Source organism: Marmota monax, unplaced genomic scaffold (assembly GCF_021218885.2).
Source record: "Marmota monax isolate L192 unplaced genomic scaffold, Marmota_monax_Labrador192_F-V1.1 WCK01_AAM20220418_F8-fsc00186, whole genome shotgun sequence".
In the NCBI taxonomy this organism is placed as follows: Eukaryota; Metazoa; Chordata; class Mammalia; order Rodentia; family Sciuridae; genus Marmota; species Marmota monax.
Genome location: NW_026694725.1, coordinates 138,426 through 150,650, shown reverse-complemented (window position 1 = coordinate 150,650; position 12,225 = coordinate 138,426). Strand labels below are relative to the sequence as shown.

Here is a 12,225-nt window from a genome sequence, read left to right as displayed (position 1 = left end):
TTGGAAAATGGCCTACAAACTTCAAAGCTCTTTCCCATCCATCATTTATCTCACCTTTATAACAACCCTATAAGATTTGTGCTGGAGAGTCTGAACATATATGTACCTTGAGCTCAATCTACAAATGCAGCAGAAAAAGAGTGCAAAAGTAATGAGTCCAGTGCTTAGTGATTGTGACACTCCTGGGCATTAAACATCAAGTAACCAAAGGTCTTGGCTATAGGACCACTTAGCTCCCACTAATCCTCCCCTAAACCCCCCATTAAATTTCAACCAGACTGAGGGATTAACTTCAGCCCATCCAGCATCTTTCTGAATATTAGAAGAAAATGTTCTCTTTTCCTGAATAATTGCTACCCAGTGTCACCAGGATGGTTCCACTGTGTGAAATTTTTCTGGGTAAACGCAATCCCATGCCACAGAACAAGGCTTAGTGACAGGATTTGGGCTGTATTTCAGATCCATCTATAGCCCTTCCAAGGGAAAACAGGGAAGTCCAAAACTGGGAAGAAAATGTTAAGAAGATGACAGAAGTTTGGCCCTGGAGAAAGGAAAAGGAGAAGAATCAATTAAAGTGCCCAAGGCAAAAAGAGAATGGTTGAAGCAAACTTGGGAAGAGATCTAAATGGCAAGGTCTGCCAAAGAAGAGCTGTGGAAATACTATGAATATTTTCTCAGGTGGGAAATAAAAGCATAATGTTTCAAGTGTTCCAATTGAGTAGTATTATTATTCATACATTTCTGTGTTAAGCACATAGGGGTCACAGGGTGGTACTGAGTTCTCCTTGCCTCAAACAAAACTCCCCTTCTTTCCTCTTTGGGGTGACACCTGATTTTTTTTTTCTTTCATTCACTACTGTCAGTGGGAACTGAAAGTCTAGAGTCAATTTGAAAATTGCAGACATTCCGGCAAGATGAATATAGTGCCACTAGACCATTCCCATGATTGACATGAAAATGTTTACGGCACAAAGAAGACACACCCAATGATATTGCTCTGGTGTGGCTTTTAAGAGCCCCAAGAAAGGGTCCAACAAACTGGTTTAGAGTCACTTGTCCCTCTGCCAACAGGGATATGAGTATCATCATGTGTTTGCTTTTACTCTTGATGACTTACCTAATTGAAGATTTACCTAAATGTTCCTATTGACTTATGGTTTTCTTCAATCTTTCCAGAGCCCTGAAGGCAGTGAGCAACAAGGATGTTAGGCAAGAGCTGTAAATTTAAAATCTGGAGCATGTGTTAACTTGCCATTCCTGTGACAAATAATTAGTTTATAAAGAGAAAAGAATTAATTGATAGAGATTATTAGATAATTAGTTTATAAAGAGAAAAGTTTCATTTTAGCTCACAGTTTTGGAGATTTCAGTCCATGGTTACTTGGCCTGTTGCTTTGGGGCCTATGGTGAGACAGGGGAGGGTACAGTGGAGGGAGCTACTCAGATCATGGCAGCTGGTAAGTGAACAGAGAGAGGGAGTGGGGAGGGGTCAGGGTCTCAGTACCTCACTTGAGGGCACAGCCCCACATGACTGGAAGCTTCCAACTGGGCCTCACTTCTTAAAGATTTTCCATTAAAGGATGAACTGTGGGACAGAAGAGCATTTGTGATCTGGAAACAGGTCCCAGAAGACACTGGAAGGTTCAGCTCTGCTGGGAAGGGTCTCTGACACTACGGTCACTTTAGACTGAAAAAAATCATGACATCAACAAGATGAGATAGAAAGATAGAAGTGGTCATTGCAAACAAATAAAAGAAAGTAAGTTGGTGGCTCTGGATGGCTCCTCAGGGCATGTCATATCTCTGCTGAGTAAAGACTCCTGCCATGCTAAGGTTCAGGGGAAGGGGGCGACTGCAGTAGAAGGAACTAAGGGTCACATGGGAGAGTCCTGGTGTGGTCTAGGTTCTCCTACAAGGAGTGGCAGTGGCTCCGGGGTCACCAGCCTGGGTCTACAAGCTCCTAGTGAAGCCTGCTGCATAGATTGGCACGTGCAGTGTTCCACCCAACTGGGGAAGCCAGGGCTTCCGAGCCAACAGTCTTCCCTCTGTTTCACCCACACTCTAGCCCGTCTCACACTTCCCTTCATCCCTGTTCACCTGTACTTTTCTCTCTCCTGCTTACACTCACTTGTTCACTTATTCATTGAGGTAATTTCCATGTGTGAATAGAAATGAATGGGGAATGCACAGCTACATCCATGGAATGACCCCCCACGGGACCTGCTTTCCAGAAAATTGCATCACAGCAAAATGTACTGAGTGTAAACAGGGTGTGGAGGATGCTGTGGGTGTTTCGTGCCCCACCTTCTTTTATCCTCTCCCCCACCTCTTCTCACTTTCCCTTCTTTCCTCTTGTCTCCACAAGTTCTCAACCTCTCTCCCTAATTCCCACTTTTTTTTTCCTTCTCTTTCATCCTCATCACTTTTCTCCTGTCTTGTCCCACTTCCCTCTCTCTGACTTTCCCTGATTTATTCCCTCCCTTTCTTTTTTTCTTCCTGTCTTTCCTCCTTCTGTCCCTGTGCCTGAGCCTTGGTAATATTCATTTCCCATTTAAAAAGACCTTGACCAGCTCCAACACCAAGTGCATCCCTGCTCACACATTCAACGCCTCCCTTAAGGGTTCAAGCCCTTGATCTCTGTTACCTGGGGAGCAGGGAAAATTGTCACTTCTCTCACTGAAGTCAGATGCACAGGTACATATAATTCAAAGGAGTTAGCCAGTCTTACAAACCAAGCCCAGGATGTGTTGGAATCCTACCCAGAACGTTAAATGAAGAGGTTAAAACTGGACATATATCACTTTCTGCATGTTCCCAACCCTGTGAAGTCAGGCAGCTCTCTATCATTATCATTTTCATTATCATTGTCTTCATTTACAGATTCAAAGTCTGAGGCTGAGAGAGATAAGCACTTACTCAAAGTTACACCGCCATAGCAGCCATATCAAGATTTGGCCTTCGGCCCTCTAACAATGCCTCCATGCATTCATGATAGGAGCTCCCAGGAAATTGGAAGCACCCTTTACCTTAGACACAGCCACCTCTCATTAACAACCCTGTCACACATAGGCCTAAAGATAGGGCTGATTCCTGAGCCTAGATTCCTAGATTTCTGAGTCTCTTGGGGTCCTTATTCTGAGCTTCAGTCTCCCTGCCTGCATGTATGCAGATGTGATCATGCATATGCACAAATATATACACACACCCCACTTCCATACACACTCTGCTCTCCTCCCTCAAATCATCTTCTCTAAACTCCCACTCCTACCACCTATTTCTCAATGCATCCCATCAGACTCTGATGCCTGAAAGGGCAAATGAGAGATGAGAATGTGGCTTCTCACCCATTTTCCTCCACACCCTATTTTTTACTAAGTGTCCCTAAGTATACACTCACATGCATGCTCACACCCACACATACTTGCATGCACCACACACACACACACACACACACACACTCACACACACATCCCCTCCAAATTAGCATGCTAAACTTACTCAGACGCTGCAGATCCATTTCCAAGCGAGAGAGTCTCTTGATCATGGCTCCGTCCCACTCTGGTGGGGGCAAATGAAACTCCTTGTGTAGACGCCCCAGAATCAAGTTATGTAAAGTCTCCTTGGTATAAAATACCAGAAGGATGTTGACAGCAATGACCAGAATCAGCCCAATGCAGAAGCCTTTGGGGAAGTTTCTCCTGAGGATCATCTTGTGCCTGTGGCTCTTCCACTCCCTGCAGGGCTGAGCAGTCACTGCCCAGTGGAGCTAAGGATCCTAATGCGCCAAGCTTTGTCTCTGGTGACTGCACGAATGGCAACCTGCCTGCTGAGCCAGATTTTCTCTGACTGGGAAAACTGTCACAAGCTGCCTGGCTTTCCCCTGAGCAGTGTCAGGTGTGAGGAGTGTGTCACAGCAGTTGCCCAGTGACTGGTAGGTGACCTAGGCACACCTTTATCTGCTTCAGAAGTGAGGTGATTGCACTTTCCTGGCACAAGCTCAGGCTGCTGGGGTGAGAGGCTAATCTTTATCTGTCTGTGTTTGGTTTTAATGTTCTCTCTCCTTAGCAAAGTGACCTGGGAAGTTCTTTGCTGGAATCTTTAAGGTCTGGTCCTGTGGGTATCAAAGGGGATAAATAGGATGCAAAAGGAATCTGCAAAGTGGGAAGTTGGACTGTATACTGTTGTTGGGTTTTTTTTCTCTTTGCATTCATATTTTTATTTTATTTTTCAAGATGTAGAATTTATTGTGGGATAAAATTTTTATTTTTTTTAAATAAATGACAGCAGAATGCATTACAATTATTATTACACATATACAGCACAATTTTTCATATCTCTGGTTGTATATAAAGTATGTTGACACCAATTCGTGTCTTCATACATGTACTTTGGATAATGATGTCTATCACATTCCACCATCCTTGCTAACCCCCTGCTTCCTCCCTTTCCCTCCCATGCCTCTGTCCTATCTAGAGTTCCTCTATTCCTCCCATGTTCCTCTTCCCTACCCCACTATGAATCAGCCTCCTTATATCAGAGAAAACATTTGGCATTTGTTTGGTTTTTTTTTCGGGGGGGGGATTGGCTAACTTCACTTAGCATTATCTTCTCCAATGCCATCCATTTATCTGCAAATGCTATGATTTTATTGTCTTTTACTGCTGAGTAATATCCCATTGTGTATATATGCCATGTTTTTTTTATCCATTCATCCACTGAAGGGCATCTAGGTTGGCTCCACAGTTTAGCTATTGTGAATTGTGCTGCTATAAACATTGATGTGGCTGTGTCCCTGTAGTATGCTGATTTTTAAGTCCTTTGGGTATAGACCAAGGAGAGGGATAGCTGGGTCAATTGGTGGTTCCATTCCCAGATTTCCAAGGAATCTCCATAACGCTTTCCATATTGGCTACACCAATTTGCAGTTGAGAGCAAAAAATCTCAGGGGTTTTTCTACAGGCTTGTGAACATAGTAGACAGGCAGCAAATACACCTTCAACTAACTAGAGACACTTCCCTGCTGGTTGCTGGAGCCTCCTGCCTGGCAGCAGGTAGAGGTGAGCTGGAGGCAGCCCTTAGGGGTGGGCCTCAGGGAAGACCCCACTTCACGAGTCTCTATCCTCTGTTTGTCCTCTACCCAGCTCTGCACTCTGGAATTCTACCCTGCCTCAGTAGGGTGCACATTCTAGTAACTTCTTTACTATTCTACCCCACACCTCCTGTATGTTTTGGACAAAAATCATCTAATTATAATCATTGTGTATTAACCAACTTTTTTTTCCCTAAAGCCAGAAGTTTAAAGTTCTCAGTGTTGGGTCTGGCCCCTTCATAATCACATCTGCCACCCTGTCCTAGCTCCTGGATCTACTTACTAGGACCCCAAACTCAGCATCTACAGACATAATTGAAGCAGGCATGTGAAGTTAAGAAGTATGGATTTAGGAAAAATTTTTAAAAATTTCTTTTAAATTTAAAAACTTTTAAAGAAAAATTAAAAGCAATCAATTACTTTGTTTTCATTAATAATCTTTCCCTGGCTCCCACCTGCAGATTTGAGTCTAAACCAATATAAATGCATGATCTCTTCCATTCCTGGGAGGATGTGGAGAGGATGCATTGGTGTTTAGACATTTCCACTAAAGGCAACTAAAAATTCTAGATATTATCTATTAAGAAAAAAACAGGAAGACTCTGGAAGGTGGAAAGAAGAAAGCAGGCTGGCTAGAGATCTTGGGACCCAGGGCAGAACACAGATACCAATTCCACAGGCATCCTTTTTCTTTTGGCCTAATATATCCAATACAATAAACAAAGTTTTTTAAGTCACTGGATGAGCTTCAACCTTCAACAGCAGGTTAAAGAGGACAGAGAAAAGAATCAGTGAATTTGAAGGTAAAGCAATAGAAATCACCCAATCTGAACAATGGAGAGAAAATACAACTGAAAAAAAATAACAACAGAGCCTCAGAGATCCCTGAGACAATAACAAAAGATTTAACATCCTTGTTACTTTCATTGTATTGGAGCATAAGAAGGAAAAGGGGAAAATGTAAAACTAAATAGGAATTTTAAGCAATAAAGGCTGAAAATTTCCCAAAGTTAGCAGAAGACATGAACTTACACAGTGAAGCAGCTAAATAAACCCCAAATAGATCATCTGAAAGAAATCCAAGCCCAAAAGCATCACAATCAATCTTCTGGAAACTAAAAGAAAAATCTCTGAAAGTAGCAAGAGACATATGACAGTTTCCACAAAGGAGTTCTCATCAGAGGTCACAAAGACTCAAAAGAAGAAAAGAACATTTTTCAAGCACTGAAGAAATCTACCATCAACCCAGACTCCCATGTCCAACAAAAATATCCTTTGGGGATGAAGAGAAGACATTCTCAGAGAAAAAAAAATCTCAGAGGATTTGAAGCCAGTGGACCTACTATAAAGGAATGAATACAGAACTTTTCTAAATGAAGAAATGATAAAAAGAAGGAAACTTAGAACATCAGGAGGAAAGGATGACCAATAAAGACAGTAAAAATATGAATAGAAAGGCCTTCCTTTCTCCTCTTGAGTTTTCTAAATTATATTTGGTAGATGGGACAAAAAATCACAATGTTGACTGATGTCATTCTCAAAATACATAGAAGAGATATTAATACAATTGTATTATATATGGGAATGGGTAACGGAATTTAAAATAAGGTTTCTACATGTGACTTGAACTGATAAAATTATGTCCCTAGTATTCCGTGATAAGTTATGCATGTGGAGTGCTGATGGAATTGTTATGAAGTATCTTGATTGTAGAGTTGCTTGCAAGAATCTATATATTATAAAGCAGTCTGGAAATATATATGCAAAATACCAATGTCAATTTTCTTGTTTTACTGTGCATTATTACTATAAAACATATATATTCATTGAAAAAAACTAGATGAAAGTTCCATAGAACTGTTTTGTACTATTTTTTTTCAAATTTTTGTGAATCTATCTCAAATTTAGAAGTTTTTTTTTTTTTAACCCTGGTCCCAGCCCTTCCCAAACTGACAGCTTATGTATATCACTTTCAGAAATTAAACCACTTTATTTAAAATTCAGAAAAAAAATAGTGGCTACCTCTGGAGGTGGCAAAAACTGGAGAACTAAGGTATAGACATGGGGAAAAGACTTGCTTTTTATTGTATAACTTTTTGTACTTTTTAAATTTTGTATCATGCTACACCAATTATCTATTAAAAATAAATAAAAAAATATGATTAAAATTATACCAGAATCTATGTCCCTTTAATGCTATCTGGAATAGGACAGAAATTCACCCAGCTAGAAAGACCAGTAGGAGTTCCTTTCTCTATTTTCCTTGCACCTGTCCTTCTCCACAAAGAAGGTGGTGAGACTCTTCAGGAAAGGGTACTTATGAATGTCCTTCTGGGAATACTAGGTAACTGCTATTGAATTTATGTCATCACTGCTCAGAAGCCTAGAGTCCTATTTCTCCAATGTCCAGTTTATAAAAATCACCTGGGTAGCTTGGCAAAAATGCAATTTCCAGGTTTTAAGCTCAAATAGTCTAACTCTAAAGGTCTCTTATGGGAACTGGACATCTCCATTTTAACTAAAGCCTCCTGCCAATCACCTTACATCTCCACCCCCAGGAAGCTCACAAATCCACAGGGGAGCTGGACCTTTCTACATAAATCTGTGTGCTTACCACCCTGTAGTGGGCACCAATGTGGACCACTATTCACCTCATTGTTATATATAATAGCAGATTATTATTATTATTATTATTATTATTATTATTATTATTATTATTCATCTGACCTAAATGTCCCAACTACAGAAGGACTATTAAATAATTTATGGTGCATAAAAGCCAATAAACTATGGTACCTCCACTCCATAGAATATTAGAATACTATGGGCACTGAAATGAGACTACTGGAGAAAGTATGGAATTCAGAGTGAGATAGTGATTGCACTACTCACTAGCTAGGGAAGATCAGGCAAGTTAGTTCACCTCTCTGAACCTAATTTTTTCTTATCTGCAAAAGGACTATGTAACACTCCCCTTTACAGAATCGTTATGAGACATGAGATACCCTTGTGAAGCCCATGGCATACTTAATAAAATAAGACTTAATCATTGCTGTGGAGTTTGTTTTCAAAATGTCTTGAGAGTCATACTTTGACATGCAGAACTACTTGTAAAAAATTCTAAGTGGGAAAAAAACGGCTAGAAAATTATTTAGGACACCTGAGTTTCCTACACAGAATCTTAGAGGAGTTCTAAATAGTGCCACAGTGCCAATAATAGCCTAAATTTATTTAACCTTACCAAATCTGCTGTTACAGGATCCCAGGCCTCTGTAAAATCTTCTTAAGTATTTCTAAAAGTCCCCAAAGGGTCTCAGAAATAGTCCAGTCAGGCTCCAGGTGGCATATTACAGTTTCCCTCTCCCATAACACCACCTAGATGGTCTTTCCACCAACTCTGCAGCCTCACGGCCCACACTACTATGTTCTGTGGGATACCCAGGTCCACAGAATACCCAGAACACCTGGGACCCTGAATTATTTACCTGAGCAAATTGAGTGTTGGTGACGCCCCAAAATGGAGGGAGAGAACAAAAGGGAAGAGCAGATTTGGGGCTAGACCAGGAGGTCACATAGGTGTGACTCATTGAAAGTTTTGTAACAGCAGGTTAAGTCTAGTAAACGAACAGAAATTTGAGTCTCAAGCTCTGAGAAGAGAGATCAATGGCCAAAAAAATCTCTCAGAGAAAATGAATAGTGTTTTTAAAAATAGAAATGTATGGGAACTAAACATAACAATGGAATATTCAACAAATATAGAAATATTTATGTTTACCGTGTGCTAAATTCTAGCAGGGAAAAAACTGGTGATTCAACCCTTAATAATTTTTTTTTCTCCCTTGCCACAAATTTGGCAAGTGTTTCCATCCTATCTTCTCAGCCAGAGGGAAAGGCACGAGATGGTATGATCCAGGAAAAAAAACATATGTAAGTAAGACTGATGGTTAAGAAAACTTGCAGATGTAATTCAGCTTAAAGATGGTCTTTATGGGCTGGGGACATAGCTCAGTTGGTAGCGTGGTTGCCTTGCATGCACAAGGCCCTCGGTTTAATACTCAGCATCATTAAAAACAAACAAACAAAAACAAAACTGTGCTCTGGAAAAGAATAAAAAAAATAAAATCACTTGTAAGTGAATAGAATAAAAAAAGATGGTCTTTTTTTCCCCAATAACCAAGAGGTTTAGACAAATCTCTCCCATCATCACAAAAAGAGTAGGAAGAATAATACTGCAGAATTGGAGAGCATCCTCGAATCTAGTGCATTTATACATAGAGTATTTATACATAGTGCATTTGTACAAGAGCTGATGGTGTAGTCAACATGGTTGATAAATATTTAACTTTGAGACGTGACGGAGTAACAGAATTCTTTGCAATTAACTCATCAGACCTGAGTGCCTATAAGAGAAAGGGATTGGCCTTGGAAAAGACACCAATATGGATTGCAGAACAAGGCCACAGAAGATGAGGAGAATTGAACCAGAACCAAAACATGGTTTTTCATCTCATTCTTTATCTGCTATGTTGTTTGCTTTTGTTATTGTTCCCCACCTCTGGTTGTGGGTTTTGTGTGACAAGCAACTTGGCCACTACCATCAGAACTACACTCCAGGATATGCAACTTTATACAGTCATGTAATTCACTTTCATGAGCATTTGAACTTAATTCTCTGAATGTTATCTGATGGATGATGATTTGAAGCACTGCCTTACCTACCAGCTGCCACCTGCCAGCAAACAGCTTAGTTTCCATTTCATTTAGGCATTCCACTAGTACTCTAAATAATTTAAGGTGAAATGATCAGTTTGTACAAAAATTGGATGATGCACTTAGAAAAAGACACTCTTGGACTTCAGGCAAGCGAGGGTAGTTGGATAGATTGGCAAGAAGGCCAGCCCTGTGTTGTATTGCATTGACTGAAGAATGATGGCATATGAAGAAGCACCACTGTGTTATTTAACTATCTGAATAGACTTCTACTTCCAACCATAATGGAGCAACTGAGACTGGATTTGCTCACCTGCCAAAAAACCATAAAAGTGAATAAAATATACAAGAGAACTGACTTCAGGAAATGGGAAACAAAAACCTGTGATCCCTGAGAGGTGGGAAGCATGAGGGGAACTCTGTATTGGCCCCATTTCTCAGTCTGGGGACAGTTTCATAACCGTGGCATATAATAGGGAACCTCAACCAAAGTATGACAGTCCCACTGACTGAGGGGTCAGAGAGCAGTTTGGGAGTTGCCAAAACACTCATAATGTGCAGTGGAAGATAAAAAGTTGAAGAAACTGCATAGAAGGAAGGAACCCAGAAGTCTGTCTGAGGATTCCCTCTGGATGCCTGAACAAGTGATATACTGAATAGGTCTAGGGAGGAGCTATACCATGTCTGGCCTCGAGCCACTGCACAGGGCTGAGCACGTGAAAGAGACGCTAGAGATCATAATGGGAAGATCTTACTGGACACCCTGTGTATTCTGCCAAGACACTGGAAAAGACCACTGCTTGGGAGTAAGGCCTATGCCCTAGCATAAAGAAAACTCTATCCTACTCTAACAAAACCTACAAGCAAGTCTCAACAGCATCAAAAGGAGTACCCAGTGATTGGCAGCCAGAACAAAACTCAATACTCTTAAAAAGAATGATAATATTTCCAGGCACTGTGGTACACAATAGTAACCCCAGCAACTTAGGAGGCTGAGGCAGGAGGTTTTCAAGTCCAAGACCAATCTCAACAACATAGCAAGGCCCTAAGCAACTTAACAAAACCCTGTCTCAAAATAAAAAATAAAAAAGGCTGGGGATGTGGTTCAGTGGTTAAGCACCCCTAAATTCAATCTCCTATACTAAAAAAAGGAAGTATAATATAGACCAGATGCTTTATAATAAGTTATTTAGAGTCAGACATGTGTGAACATATAATCCCAGCTACTTAGGAGACCAGCCCTGGTAACTTAGTAAGACCCTGCTCAAAATTTTAAAAAGAGGTTGGGGATAGAGGTAGCTCAGTAGTAGAGTACCCATTGGTTTACTTAATTCATTCTTAATGTTCAGGATATAATTACAAATTGCAAGAAGACATGATCCATAAACAAGAAAAGCAGTCAATATTAAGCTAAGCACAGGACATCTCAGATGTTGTAATTAAAATAGAAGGGCTTCACGTGGTTCTTACAAAAATGTCCAAGAACTTAATTTTTTAAAAATGGGCATAATGAATGAATAAATGGGTAAATCTCAAGAAAAAAAACCCTAGAAATTCTAAAAAAGAGCCAAGTGAAAATTCTTGAACTGAAAATGACAGTATTCAAAATTAAGGATTCACTGGATGGATTTAACAGCAAATTGACAACTGCAGGTACAAAGGTCTTGAATTTCAGGACATACCAATAAATTACCCAGTCCTAAGGGGGGGAAAGGTATTTTTAAAAAATATTGAATGTGGGCTGGGGCTGGGGCTCAGTAGCAGAGTGCTTGCCTAGCATGTATGAGGCACTGGGTTCGATACTCAGCACCACATAGAAATAAACAAATAAAGTAGAGGCATTCTGTCCATCTACAACTACAAAAATTTTTTTTAATTAAAATTAAAAAAATATTCAATGCTATAAATTTCACTCTAAGCACAGCTATATCTTTGTCTCACAAATTTTGGTAAATTATGGTTTTATTTTCATTTAGTTCAAAAATTTCTCTTAGAATTTCTTCTTTGACCAATGTGTTTTGTAGAAGTGTGTTATTTCATCTCAGTGCATTTGTGAATCTTGCAGATATCTTTCCAGTTTAGTTCATTTGTGTTCCAAGAGCATACATCATATGGTGTCTATTCTTTTAAACTTGTGAAGTTGTGCTTTTTCATGCTCAAATGTGATCGATTTTGGTGAATGTCTCATGTGAGCTTGAGGTGAGGTATTCTATATGTGCCAATTATACTCAGTTAACTGATGGTGTTATAGAGTTCATGACGATCTGCCTGCTAAATCTGTCCATTACTGATAGAAGGATGCTGAAAGTCTTCAATGATAGGAGCTGGTTCATCTGTTTCTCCTTGCAGTGCTATGAGGTTTTGTCTCACATACTTTGATGCTGTTATTAGGTACAAACATAAGAGGCACCACTATGTTTTCTTGG

The 12,225-nt window shown here is 40.1% G+C and overlaps 1 protein-coding gene across 1 annotated transcript in view; it reads right to left on the bottom strand.

Moving 5' to 3' along the window:
- Galnt8 (polypeptide N-acetylgalactosaminyltransferase 8) overlaps window positions 1–4,374 on the bottom strand; it is a 56,604-nt gene extending 52,230 nt beyond the window's left edge. The window contains exon 1 of the mRNA XM_046424192.2: window positions 3,499–4,374. Within this exon, the coding sequence (XP_046280148.1) occupies window positions 3,499–3,709 (211 nt within the window). The 5' untranslated portion in view covers window positions 3,710–4,374. The remainder of the gene's footprint in view (window positions 1–3,498) is intronic.
- Window positions 4,375–12,225: the final 7,851 nt, after the last annotated feature.